Source organism: Gopherus flavomarginatus, chromosome 23, assembly GCF_025201925.1.
Source record: "Gopherus flavomarginatus isolate rGopFla2 chromosome 23, rGopFla2.mat.asm, whole genome shotgun sequence".
Taxonomy (NCBI): domain Eukaryota; kingdom Metazoa; phylum Chordata; order Testudines; family Testudinidae; genus Gopherus; species Gopherus flavomarginatus.
The window spans coordinates 10,309,637-10,332,649 of NC_066639.1; the positions used below are offsets into that span (position 1 = coordinate 10,309,637).

The window sequence follows — 23,013 nt, forward strand, 5'->3', positions numbered from 1 at the left end:
ATTGACTTTGAAGCTAAGCAAAATATGTTCTATTTGAAATACAAAAAATAAAATCTATACAGACCCAATATTCTCTTATACACTAACACCTATTCTCCAACCCCAACCTTTGGAGTGAGGTTTTCTACCAGAACTCCCTGCACTACAGGGGGTAAATTATATCAAAGTAACTTTTGAAGATTAGCCATCATTTCCTGTACAATTAAAAAAAGAAAAAAACAAGACAACTTTCAGTTTTCCAAAATAATTCAGATTATCAAACAATTAGTCTCTTACTCTTTAACCAATAACCACCTATAATTTCATTTTCATTGGCAACATTAACACATTCAAAAATCACAAATTCTTGTCATATATGTTAGTTTTCTTTTAATCCTCATTGCCAACACCTGAACCTTGGCTCAAGTTGTGGTTTGTCCCAGCACTTCTGAGAGTTCATATCTCTCTGGTTCTTCTGCCATGCGTGTTGGTGGAAGGCGTCTCCTATGTGGGAATGTTTGCATCCTGAGGAAAAATACCTCTCTTGTCACACTTTAAATCTTTTAAAGTAGTAGGAGGTAGGGGAGAAGTGATGTAAGTGCATAAAACACAAGAAAAAACTGTCTGATTTTCACTACAGATATTTATTGGTATAATTATTGCTCACGGATGTGAAAAATCGAGACAGCTGAGCAGCGTAGTTACACAGCTCTAATCCCCTGTGTAGATAGCGCTACATCAGCAGGAGAGCTTCTCCTGCCAACACAGCCAACTGAGACAATATTGATTTAAACAACTGAACTACACTGTGCTCATATGCACTTCCCTCAGTTACTGGGGGGTCTGCTGTTGTTCCCCATTTCCAAGTGGAGATTTTAAATCACTGCTGTGTCTCTGTTAGCATGGCCAGTAAACTGGAGAGTTCTCTCCTGTTGACAGAGCTGCACTTGAACTTTCTCCATGTCATCATGGAAGGATGGGGGAAAAGCAAAGCTGGAGTGAGAAATGATGACTTTAGCAAATGCTCATTTGTCTTCAATTCTCCAATAAATCTGAGCTGAACTAATATCTAATTGTGTGACCACACAGCCATCAAGAAAGATAGAAACCCACATCACAGAGAGATAGAATACAGGATGGCTATTTTTAAATCTGTGATTGTGTGTCCAAGGAGACTGAACTGTTATCCTATAGGTTTTTGTATATTGCTTATGCTCCAAAACGTTTTTTAGTTTATAAGGTGCCATAGGACTCTGCCGCTTTTAACATCTCCTTCCAGTATCACAGAGGCTGAAATAACACTTTTTTTCCTGCCCTTGCTCCTCTTCATTTAAATATATTGGAAAGCTCCCATGATAACTGCTCTTCAGCACAACCCAAAGGAACGTGAGAACAACTGGCAATGATACAATCCGCATCATTGGTGACCCTCTAACAATACCTTTGCAATAGGAGGAATGGTATAAATCTGATCCTCCCTTGTTTCTTATGGGAGGGCTGTCATAAACAGATAAGTAAGAGTTAATAGAACAGAAATATGTCAGGACTCTTTTGCCTGTAAAAGGTTAACAAGATCAGTGAGCCTGGCTGTCACCTGTCCAGAGGAACAACCAGGGGACAGGATACTTTGATATCTTGAGGGAGGGAAGTTTGAGTGTGTGCTGTTAGAATTTGTTTGTTGTTCACACTGGGAGCTCAGAGGGACCAGACGTGCAACCAGGTTTCTCTCCAATCTCCCTGATACAGGTTCTTATAAGTTCAGAATAGTAAGTACTTGGTAGATAAGGCGAGTTAGGCTTATGTTTGTTTTCTTTATTTGCAAATGTGTATTTGGTTGGAAGGAGTTCAAATTTGTATTTTGCTGAAAGGATTCTAATTTGTACTTGTATACTTAGACTGGGAGGGTATTCCCAGTGTCTATAGCTGAAAGACCCTGTAACATATCCCATCTTAAATTTACAAGGCTAATTTTTACTGTTTTTTCTTTCTTTAATTAAAAGCTTTTCTTGTTTAAGAACCTGATTGTTTTCTTTATTCTAGTGAGACCCCAGGGGACTGGGTCTGGATTCACCAGGGAATTGGTGTGGAGAAAGGAGGGAAGGGGGAGAGAAAGGTTAATTTCTCTCTGTGTTAGGATTATTTTTCTCTCTCAAGGAGAGTCTGGGAGGGGGAGAGAGAAGGAGGGGGGAAGGAAAATTTTCCTCTCTGTTTAAAGATTCAAGGAATTTGAATCATAGTAATCTTCCAGGGTAACCCAGGGAGGGGAAGGCTGGGAGAGACAATGGTGAAGGAAAGGGTTTACTGTCCTTGTGTTAAGATCCAGAGGAACTGGGTCTTGGGAGTCCCTGGGCAAGGTTTTGGAGGGACCAGAGTGTACCAGGCACTGAAATTCCTGGTTGGTGGCAGTGCTACAAGTCCGAAGCTGGTAATTGAGCTTAGAGGAATTCATGCTGGTACCCCATCTTTTGTACGCTAAGGTTCAGAGTGGGGAATTATACCATGAGAAGGGCACACTCAAACTACTCGTGGCAGAATGGAGTTGATAGAAAGGACAAATGGGTCCACCTCAAAGAGTCAAACTGCAAAATGCAAAACTGGGCCACTCATCTGGACAAGCTGAGGGATATCGGTGCTTCAAGCAGTTCAAAAAGCTTTTAAAAGTTACTCTGTGGTAATCAGGAAAATTATTAAAGTATTGATAGCCCTAGAGGGTTTTATAGTGTTGATCCCCCATGCAGATTCCCTGACGGCTCACGTGGGCTCAGTGGCAAGACAAGGTTTTCCCACATTCACTGCTTCCATTGGGTCTCATACCTGTGTGGATTCTCTGATGTCTAGAAAGGTGAAAGCTGTGAAGGAAGCTTTTCCCACACTCCCGGCATTCATAGGGCCTCTCGCCTGTGTGGATTCACTGATGGGTAAAAAAGCTTGAGCTACGAGTGAAGCTTTTTCCACACTCCCGGCATTCATATGGCCTCTCCCCTGTGTGGATTCTCTGATGTTGAGAAAGGATTGATCTTTGAGTGACGCTTTTCCCACACTCACGCATTCATAGGGCCTCTCCCCTGTGTGGATTCTTTGATGTTGAGAAAGGGCTGATCTGTGAGGGAAGGTTTTCCCACACTCTCGGCATTCAAAGGGCCTCTTCCGTGTGTGGATTCTCTGATGCTGAGAAAGGGCTGAGCTGCTAATGAAGGTTTTCCCACACTCACGGCATTCGTAGGGCCTCTCCCCCGTGTGGATTCTCTGATGTTTAGAAAGGCCTGACCTGTGAGTGAAGGTTTTCCCACACTCATGGCATTCAAAGGGCCTCTCGCCTGTGTGGATTCTCTGATGGGTAAAAAGGCTTGACCTATGAGTGAAGCTTTTCCCACACTCACGGCATTCATATGGCCTCTCTCCTGTGTGGATTCTTTTATGTTGAGAAAGGTCTGATCTGTGAGGGAAGGTTTTCCCACACTCATGGCATGCAAAGGGCCTCTCGCCTGTGTGGATTCTCTTATGATCAACAAGACCTGATTTGTAAGTGAAAGTTTTCCCACACTCACAGCATTCAAAGGGCCTCTCCCCTGTGTGGATTATCTCATGTCTAGAAAGGGTTGATCTGTGATGGAAGGTTTTCCCACACTCACAGCATTCATAGGGCCTCTCTCCTGTGTGGATTCTTTTATGTTGAGAAAGGTCTGATCTGTGAGGGAAGGTTTTCCCACACTCATGGCATTCAAAGGGCCTCTCGCCTGTGTGGATTCTCTTATGATCAACAAGGTCTGATTTGTAAGTGAAAGTTTTCCCACACTCACGGCATTCATAGGGCCTCTCCCCTGTGTGGATTCTCTGATGTTGAGAAAGGATTGATCTTTGAGTGACGCTTTTCCCACACTCACGGCATTCAAAGGGCCTCTTCCGTGTGTGGATTCTCTGATGCTGAGAAAGGGCTGAGCTGCTAGTGAAGGTTTTCCCACACTCACGGCATTCGTAGGGCCTCTCCCCCGTGTGGATTCTCTGATGTTTAGAAAGGTCTGACCTGTGAGTGAAGGTTTTCCCACACTCATGGCATTCAAAGGGCCTCTCGCCTGTGTGGATTCTCTGATGGGTAAAAAGGCTTGACCTATGAGTGAAGCTTTTCCCACACTCATGGCATTCATATGGCCACTCTCCTGTGTGGATTCTTTTATGTTGAGAAAGTTCTGATCTGTGAGGGAAGGTTTTCCCACACTCATGGCATGCAAAGGGCCTCTCGCCTGTGTGGATTCTCTTATGATCAACAAGACCTGATTTGTAAGTGAAAGTTTTCCCACACTCACAGCATTCAAAGGGCCTCTCCCCTGTGTGGATTATCTCATGTCTAGAAAGGGTTGATCTGTGATGGAAGGTTTTCCCACACTCACAGCATTCATAGGGTCTCTCTCCTGTGTGGATTCTTTTATGTTGAGAAAGGTCTGATCTGTGAGGGAAGGTTTTCCCACACTCTCGGCATTCAAAGGGCCTCTTCCGTGCGTGGATTCTCTGATGTTGAGAAAGGGCTGAGCTGCGAGGGAAGGTTTTCCCACACTCACAGCATTCGTAGGGCCTCTCCCCCGTGTGGATTCTCTGATGTTTAGAAAGGTCTGACCTGTGAGTGAAGGTTTTCCCACACTCATGGCATGCAAAGGGCCTCTCGCCTGTGTGGATTCTCTTATGATCAACAAGACCTGATTTGTAAGTGAAAGTTTTCCCACACTCACGGCATTCAAAGGGTCTCTCGCCTGTGTGGATTCTCTTATGATGAACAAGACCTGATTTGTAAGTGAAAGTTTTCCCACACTCACGGCATTCAAAGGGCCTCTCCCCTGTGTGGATTCTCTGATGTTGAGAAAGGTTTGAGCTGCTAGAGAAGCTTTTCCCGCACTCACAACATGTATTTTTCTTCTTTCTCATGAGGATTTCCTGCTGTGCTGTGGTTTCTTTGATGCTCTTCTGAGTTCCCCAGCAGAAAATATATTTACCCATTCTCTCTCCTGGCTGGTTTCCCTGCTCTCTTTCTGGTCTGTGCTGAATTGCAAAGGAGTTTCCCTGCTCATGACTCCTGGACACATCCCTTTTCGATCTTTGCAAAAATGCTCTGTGTTTATCCACTTGCTCGACATTTTCCTGCTGAAAATTCTGCTCCTCTCTCTTACCTACCATTGCATCACCTGCTGCGATAGAAACAGAAACCTCAAACAGGAATGGAAAGGGGAAGGCCAAACCAAAACAAGTGCTGGAGACAGGTCAAATAAAAACAAGAACTGAACTCCTCCAAATTCTTCCCCTAAATAGGAGAGAGGAGGGGATCAATTGGGCCTTCACATCCCATCCAAATTCACAGGGGGAAGGAAGGAAGCCACAGCCTGGTGTCTGCTGGGATCTACAGGAAGCCATGAGTTATGTTTACCCTGAGGATACGACGCCTGCTAGGGACAATAATGAACTGAGAGACCTCCCCAAGGGCTTTGATAGGCATACCAGATGTTTCCTTCAGGCACTTACAGATTCTGAGCTGGTTTAATGTTTTCTCACCTGTGCAGGGGGCTCTCAGGATCCATCTTTCCTCTGAACCCTGGAGGTCTGGGACCCATGGCTCTTCTCCTTGTTCCAGCTGGGAGATTATATGAGGTTTGGAAACTGGAAACCCTGCTCAGATGAAAGAAAACAAAGGAGTTCAGGTGATTTCATATGACTGTGTCATAAAAACACTCTATTAATTTAACTTCAGTGTTTAGTGTGACCCAGTGTGCCTGGGGCAGTCCTCATTTAAAAGGCCAAAATCGGGGCAGGCTGAAAAAGGGAGAGCAGATGCTCCCAAAACTGGTGGGTAACAAGGAAGTTAAACTCACCGACCAGTCACCAAATATGCTTCTGATCCCCCATGCTGGTTATTGAGAAACTGAAAAAAGAAATCACACAGCCCCCTTTATTGCATTCTAGTTCTCTGACTGCCAATCAGCATGTAGGTCCAGGACAGTGAGGGGTTATTTAAAAACTTTGCTCACATAAACAGTGTTCTTCTGACCCCCGAGTCAGCCACATTACCAGGTCAATATGGGTTTGGATCTTACCCAAAATACTATGATGCCAGCCAATCCTTAGCACCCAAACTAACGGTTTATAAGCAAGAAAGCATCCAAATGAAAGATTTATTATAAAAGAAAGAAAGAAAAAGGGAGTTGTTAAATGGGACAGCAATCAGATATATATATTTCTGAATGTATCTAGTTCTTAGCAGTATTGGTGAGTTTCTGGCTTTAAAGGTTCTCTGGTACACATCCACATTATTCAGTTCTTTGTTCAAGCCTTCAGTTTGTAGAGAAGTTGCTCTAGAGGTAGGAAGAGGGATTGAAGACAAAATGGAGATGATGCAGCTGCCCTTTACATTCCTTTTTCCAAGTGGCTTCTACTTCTTGGATCCCAAACACAAACTTCACAGCACATAGCATGGAAAAGCCTTGGGGGTCTCAATACACAGGCAAACCCCGGCATATCTTGCTGATTCAATAGGTGTATCCCCTTAATCCTTTCAATGGGTTTATTGTATGGCTGATGACCCTGGATGGGCCATCCAACAGGCTGGGCAGCGCTGATGCCAATATGTCTGGAGGTGTCATTCAGAAACACTACACAAGTCTGGAATACAGATATACCCTACATATCTGTAACTCACAATACAAAGATCGAAACAAGATCATCATACTTGGAAAATCATAACATTTTCATTGACACCTTACATGGCATATCTAGCACGATTCATTGCAATTTCATCATATTGGTATTTATAATAAAATACTATTAGTATAAAGTGCCTCTCAATTCCATACAGTGTCACTTAATAAACCGGTCAATTCCCAGGACTGGTACCCAGGTGTTTGAAGATGACGAACGCCTTGATTGTGAGGGACTGAAATACCCACATATATGTTGGGAACACAGACACTGTGCAAGTCTGTTCCCCTATGTTCACTCTTCTAGAAAATTATGATTAATTTTGTTCATAGTATGTGTCAGGGCTGAATCCCCACTCTGTCACTTCGAGTGCAGAAAGTGGGGGCCTGCTAGGATTCTAAAAATTAATTTGCCCCACTCTAGGCTTGTATTAAAATCCCAAAGTTACAGCTTTTCTCTGACCTTGGCTTGGTAAATGCTGCCACCACACAAATGCAAAAAAACCCCAAACCCTTGGACCGAGGAAGGAGCACTTGGGAATTTTTCCCTCTGGGGCACCCTCAAGCCCTTTCACCTCCCCTCCGGGAAAGAGCTGAGAAAGAAAACAAAAGAAATTAGCTGTGGCTACCAGATAATCAAATCACATGCACAAACCTCTTAGGACACCAAAAATCCAATCCTGTTCTTAAAAGAGGTAAATTTTATTAAAATCGAAAAGGAAAACAGTACATCTGGAACTTAGGCTTTTGCTAGATCTTAAAAGAAAATTTTTGAAAGCATCCAAAATAGCTTTCTTCTGGGTTCAGCTTAAAGCTTACAAGCAAACAAAAGCATCTGGGATAGCACAGAGGAGCTCCAAAAGCCAAAATAAAAATTAAATCTGATTGTGTCTGTCTAAACATTCCCTAGCCAAATAATATCTTCCAGGTATGGAAGATGAACTTTTATACCTGCTTCAAGCCTTACACGGCATTGCTACTCCTGCCTTCTCTAGAGAAAAACAGACAAAGGGAAAGTTGCTTTCCCATTTTAAAAAGTTCTAGCCTTTCTATTGGCCCTTATGGTCAGGTGCCCAATCCCTTTCTTTTACCCATGGGTTTGTTAACCCTTCAGAGGTAAAGCAAGCAGAGAACTCGCACCAACAGGGATTTTACAGCCAACTGGTTGGCTGGGTGTTTATAAAAGGGAGATCCCTTCCCTCCTCTTCATTTATCACTGTATGGCTTGTGAGGTACCATTTGAAAAGACATAATCTACTGAATAAGCCACCTGATAAACTGTGTGGCAACATCGTATGTAAAGTTATGAGATTTTACGGTATGCTGTTACTGAAAAAGTTGCAACCCTAACTCTAAGTTCCTCAGAGACAGCAAGGCAAACAGCCAGTCAAATAGCCATTCTCCGCCAGGGGGAAGGTGTGAAGAAGACATTTACATTTCATCACAGGGATCATTTGAAGCTCGTATCTATGACAACCTGTCACCATGACTCAGCTGGGAACTGAAGTGGTTTCTAGTACAAAGGACTGAATTATAAAAAGAGGTGAGGAAAATGCATGAGACTCTCTCTCTCTCCCCTTTCCCTCTGCTCATGACAACTCCTGAAGAACTGAATGTGGGCGGCAGGGGCAGGTTAGGGGGAGTCCTGGCTGAAAGGAAAACCAGCCTGTTTCAGCAGATGGTGAGAGAAACATTTGTTTTAAACCCGTTTTAGCTTGTTAAGTTAAACATTAGTTTGTGTTTTATCTTGCATTTCTTTTGTAAACAATTCTGACTTTTATGCCTCATTACTTGTAGTCACTGAAAATCATTTTTTTCAATAGTTAATAATTTTGTTTCCTTTTTTTATCTAACCAGTGTGTTTGGATTAAAGTGTGTTGGAAACGCCGTTTGGAATAAAAACGCTGGTGCATGGAATTTTCCACTGATGAAATAACATATTTCATATGAGCTCCCATTGTTCAGGAGTGTGCTGGACAGGGCAAGATGCACATTTCTGGGGGAAATCTGAGAGCAGAGAATTTTCTGGGGTTCTCCTGTGAGGTACTGTAATTTGTGAGTCACTGACTAGCAGCACTCAAAACTGTTTAGCTGGGAGTGAGTTACATGCTGGAGACTGTGTGTGAACTGCCCAGGAGCGGCTGCTCTCACAGTAGAGCAGTGTAAGAGGCACCCCAGCTTGGGGAACTAAGGGGACACAGCTGTTCAACAGTCCAGCTTGTACTGTGCTTAATGTCAGAGACACTCAATTTCGAAGAGTCTCCTAAAATACACTGAAAGTAAATCCATGACCTAGAAATCGAAGTCTCCAGAGGGCAAGTCTCCCTGCTTCTTGCTGACAGAGGTCCAGAGACAAAGAGAGAGTCCTGGGGAAGCTGGGAACAGGAAGCATGGGCTGGTGGGGTTCAGTGGAGAAAGGGAACAGAAGGGCAGGGATATTACTGAATGCAGGATCTCAGCAGTGCTAGATGTCAGGATAACACATAGTGCAGCCAGTGGAAAACCTAATCCCAAATATACATGCAGAATGATGGGGTCTAAATTAGTTATTTCCATTGATTTATATAAGGGCAATAAGATATTCTCTGTATTACTGTCTATCCCTTTTCAAATAATTCCTAACATCCTGTTTGCTTTTTTGACTTCCGCTGCACACTGCTGGATGTCTTCAGAGAACTATCCACAATGACAAAAAGATCTTTTTCCTGATTAGCCTAATTTTGCCCCCATCATATTGTATGTGCAGTTGGGGTTATTTTTTCCAATGTTCATTACTTGACATTTATACACATTCAATTTCACTTGCCATTTTGTTGCCCATGTACTTAGTTTTACGAGATTTTATTGAAGTTCTTCACAGTCTGCTGTGGTCTTAACTATCTTGAGCACTTTATCATCATCCGCAAACTTTGCCACCTCACTGTTTACCCCTTTCTCCAGATTATTTATGAATACGTTGAATAGGATTGGTCCGAGGACTGATTCTTGTGGAACACCACTAGTTACTCCTCTCCATTCTAAAAAGTTACCATTTATTCGTACGCTTTGTTCCCTGTCTTTTAACCAGTTCTCAATCCATGAAAAGATCTTCCCTCTTATCCCATGATAAATTCATTTATGTAAGAGCCTTTGGTGAAAGACCTTGTCAAAGGCTTCTGGAAATCTAAGTACACTATGTTCACTGGATCCCTCTTGTCCACATGTTTGTTGACCCCTTCAAAGAACTCTAATAGGTTAGTAAGACATGATTTCCCTTTACAGAAACCATGTTGACTTTGGGGGGAGGGACAACTCTGTGGTTTGAGCATTGGCCTGCTAAACCCAGACTTGTGAGTTCAATCCTTGAGGGGGCCACTTAGGGACCTTTGGCAAAAATTGGTCCTCCTAGTAAAGGCTGGGGGCTGGACTCAATGACCTTTCAAGGTCCCTTCCAGTTCTAGGAGATTGGTATATCTCCTATTATTTTCTTTTTCTTTTCTTGGTCCAACAATTTTTGTTCTTCTATGTTCCTGACAATTTTATTCTTTACTATTGTTTCAACTAATTTGCCTGGTACAGACAGTAGACTTACTGGTCCATAATTGACAGGATCGCCTCTAGAACCCTTTTTAAATATTGGTGTTACATTAGCAATCTTCCAGTCATTGGGTACAGAAGCTGATTTAAAGGACAGGTTACAAACCATAGCTAATAGTTCTCCAATTTCACATTTGAGTTCCTTCAGAACTCTTGGGTAAATACCATCTGGTTCCGGTGACTTGTTTCAGTTAAGTTTATCAATTAGTTCCAAAACCTCCTCTAGTGACACTTCAATCTGTGGCAATTGCTCAAATTTGTCACCCACTAAAGGTTTGGGAATCTCACCAATATCCTCAGCCGTGAAGACTAAAGCAAAGAATGTATTTAGTTTTTCCGCAATGACTTTATTGTCTTTAAGGGCTCCTTTTGTATCTCGATCATCCAGGGGTCCCACTGGTTGTTTAATAGGCTTCCTGCTTTTGATGTACTTAAACATTTTGTTATTACCTTCTGAGTTTTTGGCTGGCCCCTTCTTCACACTCGTCTCTGGCTTTTCTTATTACATTTTTACACTTAATTTGGCAGTGCTTATGCTCCCTTTTATATACCTCACCACGATTTGACTTCCACTTTTTAAAAGAGGCCTTATCTCTCACTGCTTCTTTTACATGGTCGTTAAAGCACAGTGACTCTTTTTTAGTTCTTTTGCTGTGTTTAGTAATTTGCGAGATTCATTTAAGTTGAGCCTCTAATATTGTGTTTTTGAAAAGTGTCCAGGCAGCTTGCAGGGGTTTCCACTCTAGTCACTGTACCTTTTAATTTCTGTTTAACTAACCCCCTCGTTTTTGCATAGTTCCCCTTTCTGAAATTAAATGCCACAGTGTTGAGCTGTTCTTCCCACCACAGGAATGTTAAATGTTGTTATATTATGATCACTATTTCCAAGCAGTCCTGTTATAGTTACCTCATGGACTAGATCCTTCGCTCCACTCAGGACTAAACTGAGAGTTGCTTCTCCCCTTGTGGGTTCTTGTACCACCTGCTCCATGAAGCAGCCATTTAAAGTAGCCAGAAATTTTGTCTCTGCATTTTGTCCTGAGGTGACATGTACCCAGTCAATCTGAGGATAATTGAAATCTCCCATTATTATGGAGTTCTTTATTTTGATAGCCTCTCTAATCTGCCTTCGCATTTCATCCTCACTATCACTGTCTTTGATAGGTGCTTGATAACAGATCCCTATTGTTATATTCTTATTAGAGCATGGAATTACAATCCAGAGAGATTCCATGGAACATGCGGTTTCATTTAAGATTTTTACTTCATTTGAGTCTACATTTTCTTTAACATACAGTGCCACTCCCTTCCCCGCCCCCTGAGTATGACCTGCTCTGTCCTTCTGATATATTTTGTACCCTGGAACAATTGGGTCCCGTTGCTTGTCCTCAGTCCACCAGGTTTCTGTGACGCCTATTATGTCAATATCCTCCTTTAACATGAGGCTCTCTAATTCACCCATCTTATTATTTAAGACTTCTAGCATTTGTGTACAAGCACTTTAAAAGCTTGTCTCTGTTTATTTGTCTGCCCTTTTCTGATGTGTCAGATTCTTTTGTGTGTAAATGCTTCCTGTGTGATCTGGCCCCTACTTTATCCTCTTCCAGTCTCTCTTCCTGACTAAACTAGAAAAATCTCTGTCACTAGATTCTTCTCTAAGACAAGTCTCTGTCCCATCCACGAGCTCCTCTGCAGCCATTGGCTTTCCACCATCTCTTAGTTTAAAAACTGCTCTGCAACCTTTTTAATGTTAAGTGCCAGCAGTCCGGCTCCACTTTGATTTAGGTGGAGCTCATCCTTCCTGTATAGGCTCCCCCATCCCCAAAGTTTCCCCAGTTCCTAATAAATCTAAACCCCTCCTCTCTACACCATCATCTCATCCACGCATTGAGACTCTGAAGCTCTGCCTGCCTACCTGGCCCTGTGCGTGGAACTGGAAGCATTTCTGAGAATGCCACCACAGAGGTCCCAGATATCTCTTTCTCGCAGACTAAATATGACCTCCAGGACGTCTCACTTACTGTTCCTTATGCCATTGGTGCCTACATGTACCACAACCAGTGGCTCCTCCTCAGCACTACACATAAATCTATTGAGATGCCTCGAGAAATCAGCAACCTTTGCACCAGGCAGGCAAATCACCATACAGTTGTCCTGGTCATCACAAACCCAACTATCCTTGTTTCTAATGATCAAATCTCCCATTACTAACAGCTGCCTTTTCTTAATGACTGGAGTTCCCTCCCCGGAGAGGTAACCTCAGTGCAAGAGGTTACCCCAACACCATCTGGAAGGAAGGTCCCAATTATGGGAAGCTTTCCCTCTGCTCCCATTGACTGCTCTCCTTCCTTGGGCCTTTCATCCTCCTCAACAGCACAGTGGCTGTCTGGCTGGAGGTGGGAGAAATCTAGTGTTCCAGAAAGCCTCACTGACATACTTCTCTGCCTCCCTTAGTGTCTCTAGTTCCACCACCCTGGCCTCCAAAACCTCCACGTGCTGTCTGAGGGCCAGGAGCTCCTTGCACCGAATGCACCCGTAAGCCACCCGCCCACAGGGTAGGTAATCATACATGCTACATTGAGTGCAATAAACAGGATAGCCCCCACTCTGCTGCTGGGCTTCTGCCTGCATTCTCTCCTACAGCTACCTAGGTTAACAACAGGGGTTTTGTTTCAACCAAGAAGTTTGTATTAAAGCTTAAATGTTTTAAAGGATGGCAAGAGAACCTCGCCCCCTTCCCACTCCCCTTCCAAACGCCCTCACAAAACTATCTGTTAGCAGCCCTGTTTGAAAAGCTCCCTGGTCACTTGCTCACTGTTTTATAAAGCACTTCCCTATCACATACCCCCCTATCCCCATCACCTGCTGAGAGCCACTCAGGGTCAGGGGCTGGGAGCACCCCCATGACCCAGCCCACCGTCCCAGCCCCCAGCCCTGACTCCTGCACCCCCTCCCACATATGCAGCCCTCACACCCCATGCTCTGACTGTTGCGCCCCCGCCACATCCTCACCCCCACCCTGAGCACCAAATATGGGAGCTCCTGCACACACGCCCCCACATTGCCATCTGCATCCCTCGCACCAAATGGGAGCTGCCTCAGGTAAGCACTCCACATCCCAATCTCCTACCCGAACCCTGAGCCCCCTCCTGCATCCCAGGACCTGCACCTCAATCTCCAGCCTGCTCCTGCAGCCTAATTCCCTCCCAGACCCTGCACCCTGCACACCCTGCCCTCACTGACTCCTGCACCCCCACTCACACCTCCAGCCCTTACTCCTTCAGCCCTCACAAACACACCCCAGTTCCCTGCCTTCCCTGATTACTGCAACCACCCATACCCCCTGCCCCCAGACACACCCCCAGCCCCGACTCCTGCACCCCTTCCACACAGCCTCCTGCCCACCCTGACTCCTGCCCCCCCCCCCCACATCCCCATGTGCATTGCTCGCATGAAACAGGAGCTGTCCCAGGTAAGCGCTCCACACCCCAACCATCTGCCCCAGCCCTGAGCCCCCTCCCACACCTTAACTCCTGGCCAGACCCTGCACTCCAACTTTTTTAATATTTTTTTTTGATAAAGGGCTCTTATCCAAAGCGTTTTACAATAATTAGCTAACGGTACAAACAGTATTTGGAAAGATCATTAGGTGGTGCACTGAGACACTCAGCGATTTTCAAGTGGTCTGTGGAAAACTCAGACAACAAAAACAATCAAGGAACCTCACTTTAGCCTCATTTACTTCCTATTTCTTATAGGAGGAGGAAGGAAAAGAAGAATGAAAAATGGGGGTGGGAGGGAAATGAGAGTATGTTATTTTTCTTGCCTGGGTCCCAAGGAGGGACCCCAAAAATGGAGCTGAGCACAAGGCCCCACTAACGCTAAATCCGCCACTGAGCTTCCTTTTCTGGATACCCCCAGCCAGCATTCAAGGACGCGGAGTGATAAGTAACCTGGATCAGCAGCTCTGACTCCAGCAGCCTGCTCATTACACCCCAAGCATTATTGTGGTCTGAGTGGAGAAGGCTCAGGGTTTGAGAGGTCAGGGGTAGAAAGCTTCTGCTGATTATGCTGCACCTAACCTCAGTTTTACTTGAGCAAACAGGAGATATTTGACATTGCGATACGGCTCCTGTGCTCTGTTCCCAAAGTGTTCTGCAGCAGGGAAGGGTCTCTGGCAGCCTGTGTGTCACTGGCATATTGGGGTGATGCTGAAACAGGGCAGAGTAGAGGTGGCATTGGGGGCTGGCGTGAACCATCTTTCTTCTTTTCCTCTTCCAAGAACAGAGGGGACGGGAATCCTTACCCAGTTCAGTCACATTCTCATAGTTCTCCTGCATGACATCCCTGTAGAGGGCTCTCTGAGTGGGGTCCAGCAGAGCCCCCTCTTCCCTGGTGAAATACACAGCCACCTCCTCGAAGGTCACTGGCCCCTGAAAGAGCGAGAGTCCAACACTCAGTACCTGCTGCCCCACTCACAGCCCCCCTATACATGTGGGACAGGAGCCAAACAGAAACTCTGGGTGGATTGCAGTCAGAGTCCCACCCCCACCCTGCTCAGAGCATCCAGGAAACACCAGGGGGAGGGGACGAAGAGAGAGCCCCTCCTCACTCCCAGCAGAGCCATCACACACCTACTAGCCACAGACTGATTCAGGAGATGGAGCCCCTAGCAGGGTCCAGGGACAACTCCCTGGTAGGAAGCCCAACACCCTCCCCATTCTGAAGAGCTGGATGTGAAGGGAGGGGAATCTCTCTTAAGCCTCACTGGTGGGTGTCCCCTTCGTATCTCACAGCAGCCGCTAGTTAGGCAGGTCGGGCTCCAGCAGTGGGAGTCTGGTCAGTTTTCCCAGCCCCATGGAGCTGGGTTATTTTCTGCTCCACAAACTAGAGCATTTCCACCGCCGAACCTCCTGAGTCTGTTCCTAGAATCTAGGCAAATTATTAACTAACTCCCAGCAGGTTTAGCACACCCCTGTCCTCCTCCCTTTCTCCACCCTGTGCATTTTCTGCAAACCAGACTGTGCAAATCTTTCCATCTCCGGTGTATTTGCTGTCCCTCTCCTTCCTGGAGGAACCCACCAGCAACCCCCTGATAATACCTACCTGAACTGGCTCCTCTGCAGCCATTTCTCTCCCCTGTCCAATGTGAGGATGGGATGAACTGGAGAGAAACATGGACATTATTCCGCAGCCTGGCAGGGTGGGAAGGGCAGTTGTGAAGCATTCAGAACAGGCTTTAATTCATTTCACAGCATGATTCCCCCAGGCCCTTTCCCTGCAGACAGACACCCTAGAGTCTGCCATGCTGAGAAAGGCTTGATCTCTTTGTACAGTGTAGACCTGGCCCTTCCTGTCAGGCTAAGCCCACAGAGACATGTTTAACCTCCCTTCTCCCACCCTCCGATCCCATAACAGTCTCTGAACACAAGGTTAGAAAAAAGCAGAACCAAAGGAGTCACTGTGGGGGATTTCCTCAGACACTGACCCCACCGCAGCCACACCCCAGCAGGGGGAATATGGAGTCAGGAATTGGAATTTTCCTCTGTCTGATTCTCATCTTTTCTACAGGAAAGTGACTCTATCCAGGGTGCAGCAATACATCTTTCTGGGCAGATTAGAGATCTGGAAATCTCTCTCCAAACTTTTCTCTCTCATTGTCCCTTTCAATCTCTCTTTCTCCTTTTCCCATCCCCTCTCCCTGTCCATCTGGTAGGAAAGTCCCATTCCTGGGTAGTTTGCTCCCTCATGGCTGGATTTTATCCTGCAGTTGCTAATGGGACAAGAAATGAGGGGGGGTCTGTTTGTGCATAGTGATTTTAAGGCCAGACCCCAGCATTTTCCCGTCGTTCCTTTCAGTTACTTGGAATGTCTGGATCAGAATTTAGTATTAACAGGGCAAAGGGGTGCCCTAGGGGGCTAGGACCAGCTGCAGAAAGTCATCCGCTGGGCCGGGCAGAGAAGAAGCTTTATTTAAGGTCACTTCCCAGCACAGAACCCTGCTGGGGGAGCAGCAGCTGCCAAGCCTGGTCTCCCAGATCACAATGGAGGCTGCAGGATCTGACCCAGGAAGCTGAACCCCAATATCCTGAGCAGAGAGGGACAGAGCATCTGAGCATCTTCTCTCCTTTAGCTCTCTGGGGAGAGCAGCTAATGAGAGCCCCTCCTCATAGAGAGAACTGCTAATATCATTTACACCATTGTTCATCTGGAGCCACTCCTTGTCTTTCCATACACTGATTCTGGTCTCAATGAAACCAGATTTCAGAAAGAATTAGTCCAGAATGCTGTGGAAGAGACCATTGTATGGCAGTGCTGACCCCCTTCCCACCTCCCTCACCCCCCAGATAGAGAACAAGGACTGAGGGCACAAATTTTCCAAATGGAACCAAAAGTTCCTGCAGTTTTCAAAAGAGGAGAAAAGCAAAATCTGTGATTTCACACTCAGTGTTTGATAAGTGGAGAGAAAGTTATCACAGTGGCAGGGAACGTAACTGGGGAATGCTGGGCAGTACTTGGAGCCAGGACTCTGGCACAAGTTGATCAGAGAGAAGGACCATGGTTAGTAGAAGTTCCCACTGCCAGGGGCCCACCAGATATTCCCTGGCACACAGCCCCCAGAGTCCCTGGCCAGGGACCCCAGATACCCCTCAAAGCCCCACCAGGCAGGGAATCCCCACCAGACCATGACTGTCAGGTTGGGAATCCCAAAGGGTTCCCCCCACAAAAAGCCCCAGCAGCCAGGGCCCCACCCACTGGGAACTCAGTCCCTCACTGCCTGCCTAGGACTCCCCCCCAGGAGGATCTGCCCTGCCATTTGTCTGAGACTCCCTCCTCCACCCAACAGGACCCCCTGATGCCTGTTGCTCACAGGTTCCATCCGCCGGCTCCTGCCAGCCAGGATTCTGGCTGCCGGACTCGCTCAGCCCGCTGCCGGTCTGGGGTCCCGGCCCTATCCACATGCAGTGGGTATCAACCTTCTCCCTGGTTCTGGTCCATTCTCTTCCTCTCTCTGCACTGAGTTGAGCGGGGGAGTGCATTGAGCACAGGCCTAGGGTGAAGGGTCTGGACAGGAGTTAGAATGAGGGAGGGGGCTCAGGGCTGGGGCAGGAGGTTTGGGTGTGGGGCACTTACCTGGGCAGCTCCCATTTGGTGCGACGGATGCAGGTGGGACTGTGAGGGGGGTGCACGAGCTCCTGTTTTATAATGATGGTGGGGGTGCAGGTGTGGGGGGTGCAAGAGTCAACAGCCAACTCTCCCATTAGCAGGTGGGAACCACTGATCCCCAAACATGAGGAGGCCTCTGGTTTTGATGGGTATTAAATATGTGGCTGGTCTCTTTCATCAGCAAACATTTTAACAGAGATAAGGGGGGTGGAATGATTTTCAAAGGAGAGGGGAAAGATAATCACTGGGAAATTTAACCCCCTGCAAGCTCCAGGATGGAGAAGGACTCAGGGCAACAGGCTCCCTCCAAAGAAGGAGAAGTTGCTGGGACTGAGAAACATGGGGAACAGCCCCAAACATGAAAGGATTTTTAATTGACATTTGATAACAACATAGACATGAAAGAGAAAGGCTGGAAATCAGAGGGATTTTATATCAGTTGTTGATAAGAGGTAAAATCTGAGTGTTTTACATCAATATTTGTTAAATTAATAGAGAGGCAATGGGCACCATTTGCAAACATTTTATATGCATGTTCAAGAATTGGAGAAAAGGTGTAAATCTGAGATTTTCTTTTTATGTTACAATTAGAGACAGGAAAATCTCAGGTCATACTCAATTAGAAACAAACAACTAGAGAGAAGTGGGGCAAATGTTTAGGTTATTTTATATGAATCTTTGAGATTTGCAAAGAAAATGTGTCAAACTGATTATTGTACATTTACTATACTATACTACACATTTACTGCTTCTCTTCCTCCAAGCAGAACCCACCACCCACTCCCTGAGAATCCCTTACCTGAGCCAGCTCCATTGCCTTCCCCCTGGGAGGAGGGGATGACTTGGGGCAAAATGTGGACGTTATTCTGTAGCCTGCCAGGGTGAGAAGGGCAATGTGAGAGAATTCAGACAGGGTTTCTCTCCTTTCCACATGTTGATTCCCCTCAGCATTGTTCCCTGGTCATGGACATTCTAGGTTCTGCCACACTGGGAAGCACAGAGTGACCTTATTCCAGTACAGATCTAGCCCCCTCCTACCAGGGTGTGACCCTCTGACACATGGTGAAACCCTCCCAGCAGCAGAGTCTCTCTGTTACACTTATCAAGTTTGCGGGTGATACCAAGCTGGGAGGGGTTGCAAGTACTTTGGAGGATAGAAATGATCTGGACAAACTGGAGAAATAGTCTGAAGTAAATAGGATGAAATTCAATAAAGAGAAATCCAAAGTACTGCACTTAGGAAGGAACAATCAGTTGCACACATATAAGACAGGAAATGACTACCCAGGAAGGAGCACTGCAGAAATGGATCTGGGAGTCACAGTGGATTACAAGCTAAATATGAGTCAACAATGTTACGCTGTTGCAAAAAAAGCAAGTATAATTCTGGGATGTATTAGCAGCAGTATTCTTTGCAAGACACGAGAAGTAATTCTTCCGCTCTACTCCGCACTGACTAGGCCTCAACTGGAGTAGTGTGTCCAGTTCTGGGGGCCACATTTCAGGAAAGATGTGGAAAAATTGGAGAAAGTGCAGAGAAGAGCAACAAAAATGATTAAAGGTCTAGAGAACATGACCTCTGAGGGAAGACTGAAAAAATTGTGTTTGTTTAGTCTGGAGAAGAGAAGACTGAGAGGGGACGTAATCAGCTTTCAAGTACATAAAAGGTCATTTCAAGGAGGAGGGAGAAAAATTGCTCTTCTTAACCTCTGCAGACAGGACAAAAAGCTATGGGCTTAAATTGAAGCAAGGGAGGTTTAGGTTGGACGTTAGGAAAAACTCCCTAACTGTCAGGGTGATTAAGTACTGGAATAAATTGCCTAGGGAGGTTGTGGAATCTCCATCATTGGGGATTCAGAAAGAAAAGGTTGAGAACCCCTGGAGTAAGGGACCATCTGTCATGAAGCTGAGCTCACCTGCGTGGTGAGATATATGGGATCACCCAAGGGGACTGTTTGCGATTCCATGTTAATGCTGTTACACAGCCTGAAGCGTTTACACTGGACACTTAGTTGGTGAAATCTCCATACAGACCTCACACCCAATTTGGGGTTTGTGCCCTGCTTCTTACCAGTCTGCCTGAGGCTGGTGCTCATGCTCTCGAGTCACTGGAGACAGCGTTACAGAGAAACGGGCTGTGACTTCCCCACGGTCACTAAACAGGTCAGTGACAGAGCCAGGAACAGACCCTGTTAACTCCAGAGCCCCGTCACCTGCAGCTTGGAAAGGTCCCCAGAGCACACTGTATTAGGCTGCAGGAAGAGGTGTGCAGGGACTGCAGCTGAGCTGCTCTGCCAAGACAGCCTCTGCATCCATGGACAAACCACCTCGCTGGGGGGGTGTCCCCTGGGTCAGGAGAAGTCAGTGTCCAGCCCTGTGGGCTGTGCTCCTGGCTCACACCTCCAGCACTCACTGCTGCCCCTCCCTTACCAGCTGCACTGTTCAGCCAGCCTCAGTGAGGTCACTGCCCCTCCCACACTACCTCAAACCTTCAAACTGGGACACGTGCACTCTGATTGGTACTGGTGCAACTAGTGTAAATTCTGTCTGTACTAAGGGTTTGCACCAGTGCCTAAAACACCAGGGTGGCAGAGACCTTCAAAACAGCAGTACAGTGGTACTAGAACCTATTTCTAGATCAATCACAGACAGCCTGGGTGACCTTGGATATGTCAATGTTTCTCCTCCCAACTTTAGTCTCTTTACCCAGCTGCCCACTCACTGGGGTCTCCTCTCTCTCCACAGCTGCTCACCACTAAAATCTGTGTGGGTGTCACCAAGGCTAAGGTAGTTCAGCCCTGGAATAGTCTTACAGGGGGGCTGTGGAGTCTCTTTCCCTGGAAGTTTTTAAGAACAAGTAGGACAAACCTCTGTCAGAGATAATCTACATGTACTTGGTCCTGCCTTGGCAGAGAGAGCTGAACTTGATGACACTTGAGGTCCTGTCCAGCACTACATTTCTACGATGCTATGCGATATATATGTATAAAAACACAACATACAGAATAAAACCCACCACAACATAATGTCAGGCAATTCAGGGGGGAAAAAAACAACACAGCCTACACTCCACAGCATAAAATGACAATACAAAGGAAAAGAAAGCAACACAATGCTAACTACAACATCCAGGAAAAAAGCACACAATGGAAAATAGCTCAACTCAAACCAACACAGCACAGTCACCTAACAAGCTGAGGCAAAACAATGCACCATAAAACTGCTACATAACATGGTGCGATCACAGTTCCAAATGGCACCATTCAAAACAGTTCAGCATAGAATAGGGCACAGCACAAAAGAGAATTATTTCGTTGTAGGCCTGGAAGGGATATTGAGAGGGCGTCTACTCCAGTCTCCTGGACTGAGGCAGAACCAAGTATCCTTAGACATTCCCAGACTGGTGTATCTCTAACCTGGTCTTAAAAACCTCCAGTGAAGGAAATTCCACAGTCTCCCTTCGAAGCCAATGCGAGGCAAACACAGGCCAGAACAACGCTGGACACATACACGCTCGGTTTATGGATAAGGGGAGAGGCAAGAACTGAAACAATCTGGATTCAGTTCCCAGTTTTGCCCCAGATTCTCCATGAAAACTTCAGCAAATTACTTCAGCTCTCTGAGTTTCAGTTTCCCCATCTGTAAAATGGACAGTAGCCTCCCACCATTGGCCTATTTAGCCTTTCAACGTTTTGTGACAAGGTCTCTCTGTCCCTGTGGGCATGTCGACACTGCAGTCAGACATCGGTGGCTGGCCCGTGCCTGCTGACTTGGGCTCACACAGCTCAGGCTGTGGGGCTGTTTAATTGTGGTGTCCATGTTCCGGCTGGAGCTGCAGCCCAAGGTCTGGCACCCTCCCACCTCGCAGGGTTCTACAGCCTGGCTCTAGCCCGAGCCAGAACATCTACACTGCAATTAAACAGCCCCTTTGCCTGAGCCCTGTGGGCCTGAATCAGCTGGTATGGACCAGCTGGGGATTTTTGAAAGCAGGGTAGCGATATCCTTGGTGTCTTTTCTGCACCTGTCACAATGGGGACCCTGATCATGATCAGTGTCTGTGCAGAGCCCTGCACAACAGGAAGCCTGATCTCAGTTGGGGACTCTGCAACTCCCAGCATTACAGGAGCCCTGATTTTGTTTAGGGCCCCTGCACCAACTGGCAAAATGTGGGGGCAGGATCTCTGTCAGGGTCTGTGCAGTGCACGGTACAGTGCTGGGGTGTGATCTTCGTTAGGGTCAGTGCAATGCCAGACCCAACGGGGACACAGATCTCAGTCGAGGTCTCTGAAGTGCTCAGAACAATGAAGGCCGCAGATTGGGTCACAGTCGTGCACTGCCTGGCACAAGGGGGCCATCATCTCGGTACAGGTGTCAGATTTACCTGGCACAACAGTGGGGTCTGATCTCACCTGTGGTCTCTTCAGTGCCTGGCAAAGCAGGGCCCAAATTTCACTTGGGGTCTCTGCAGCAGATGTCAGAACAAAGCCACGCTCAGTACGATAAGAGCCCTGATCTCAGTCACACACCTGGAGAGAAAAGCAGGAAGATTGTTGAGAATTTGATATCAGTATTTCAGAACTGAGGAAAAAATGGGGCACAAAGTAAATATTTGCCAATATAAGGGACAAGAATCAACATGTGGGGAGATTTTATGTCACCATTCAACAGTTCAAGAGAAAAGAGGGGAAATTGGAGGGGATTATACAGGGATATTGAATCAACAACAGGATGGGACAGGATTCTTCTTGCCTCACACTCACAGGGCCAGGAGGGAGCCCTGGGTGATGTCTTTTCACAGGGGAAAGGAGCGGGGCTGGAGTCAGAAGGTCGCTGGCTGTGGGGAGGGGCTGGCAATGGGGTCCGGGAATGTGACCAGCAGGTGATGGGGAGGGGGGAGTAGCTGGGACTGGGAAACCTGGGGCTGAGCCGTCTCCATGGGGGACACTTGTTCCTCCCTCCCCTTCCTGGCCCTTCCCACGCCCTGTTGCCAGCAGAGAGGGGCCCCCCAGCCCAACCCAGAGGTGTCCCTGTCTCAGGGCCCCCCCAACCTCTGCCCCGTTCAGAAATCACTCGGGGGAACCATTTCCCACCCACACAAGGACAAATCCCTGCAGGTGAAAATGGGGGAAACACCCCAAACCTGAGACCTGAACTGGCCATTGGCGAAGGGCAGAGAAAATGGGGCACAATGGGGGGAGGGGAACAGGGAACTTCTCAGGGGTTTGGGGGAGGGGGGGTCACCCTGGGTGCTGCTCGTTGCTCTCTAGGGAGAAAGGGGGCAGGACGGGAGAGGAGGGGGGTCCCCACGGGGGGGGGCAGCGGTAAATCCGAGGGGATCTCAGCCCCCCCTTTCTCTCCCCGCTCCTCGGGGGTCACCTGCTCTTCCCCCCCCCCCGCCATGTCCGGGCTGCACAGACATTTCCCGCCCGCCCCTTTCCCAGCCCCCGCCCGGCCCCACAGGGGGGTTAATGCGGGACTCTCCTCCTCCCCGATCTGCGCATGCCCAGAGCCCAACGGCACAAACCCTTCTCCGGCCCCGGGAGAGGCTCCAACGGCCCCGCGCGAGCCAGGCAGAGCCGCAGCGGCCCGCGCGTGCTGGCAACCCGGCTTGTTC

At 47.0% G+C, this 23,013-nt stretch overlaps 1 protein-coding gene across 1 annotated transcript; it reads right to left on the reverse strand.

Annotated features, from left to right (window-relative positions):
- Positions 1–228: 228 nt before the first annotated feature.
- LOC127039345 (zinc finger protein 345-like) lies at positions 229–21,791 on the reverse strand. Its single transcript, XM_050932875.1, has 7 exons — positions 21,781–21,791; positions 18,199–18,272; positions 15,339–15,427; positions 14,539–14,665; positions 5,518–5,631; positions 4,592–5,156; positions 229–4,171 (listed from the first exon to the last, which is right to left on the reverse strand). The coding sequence occupies exons 3-7, from the start codon at positions 15,414–15,416 to the stop codon at positions 2,788–2,790; spliced, it is 2,268 nt and encodes a 755-aa protein (XP_050788832.1). The 5' UTR covers positions 15,417–15,427; positions 18,199–18,272; positions 21,781–21,791; the 3' UTR covers positions 229–2,787.
- Positions 21,792–23,013: the final 1,222 nt, after the last annotated feature.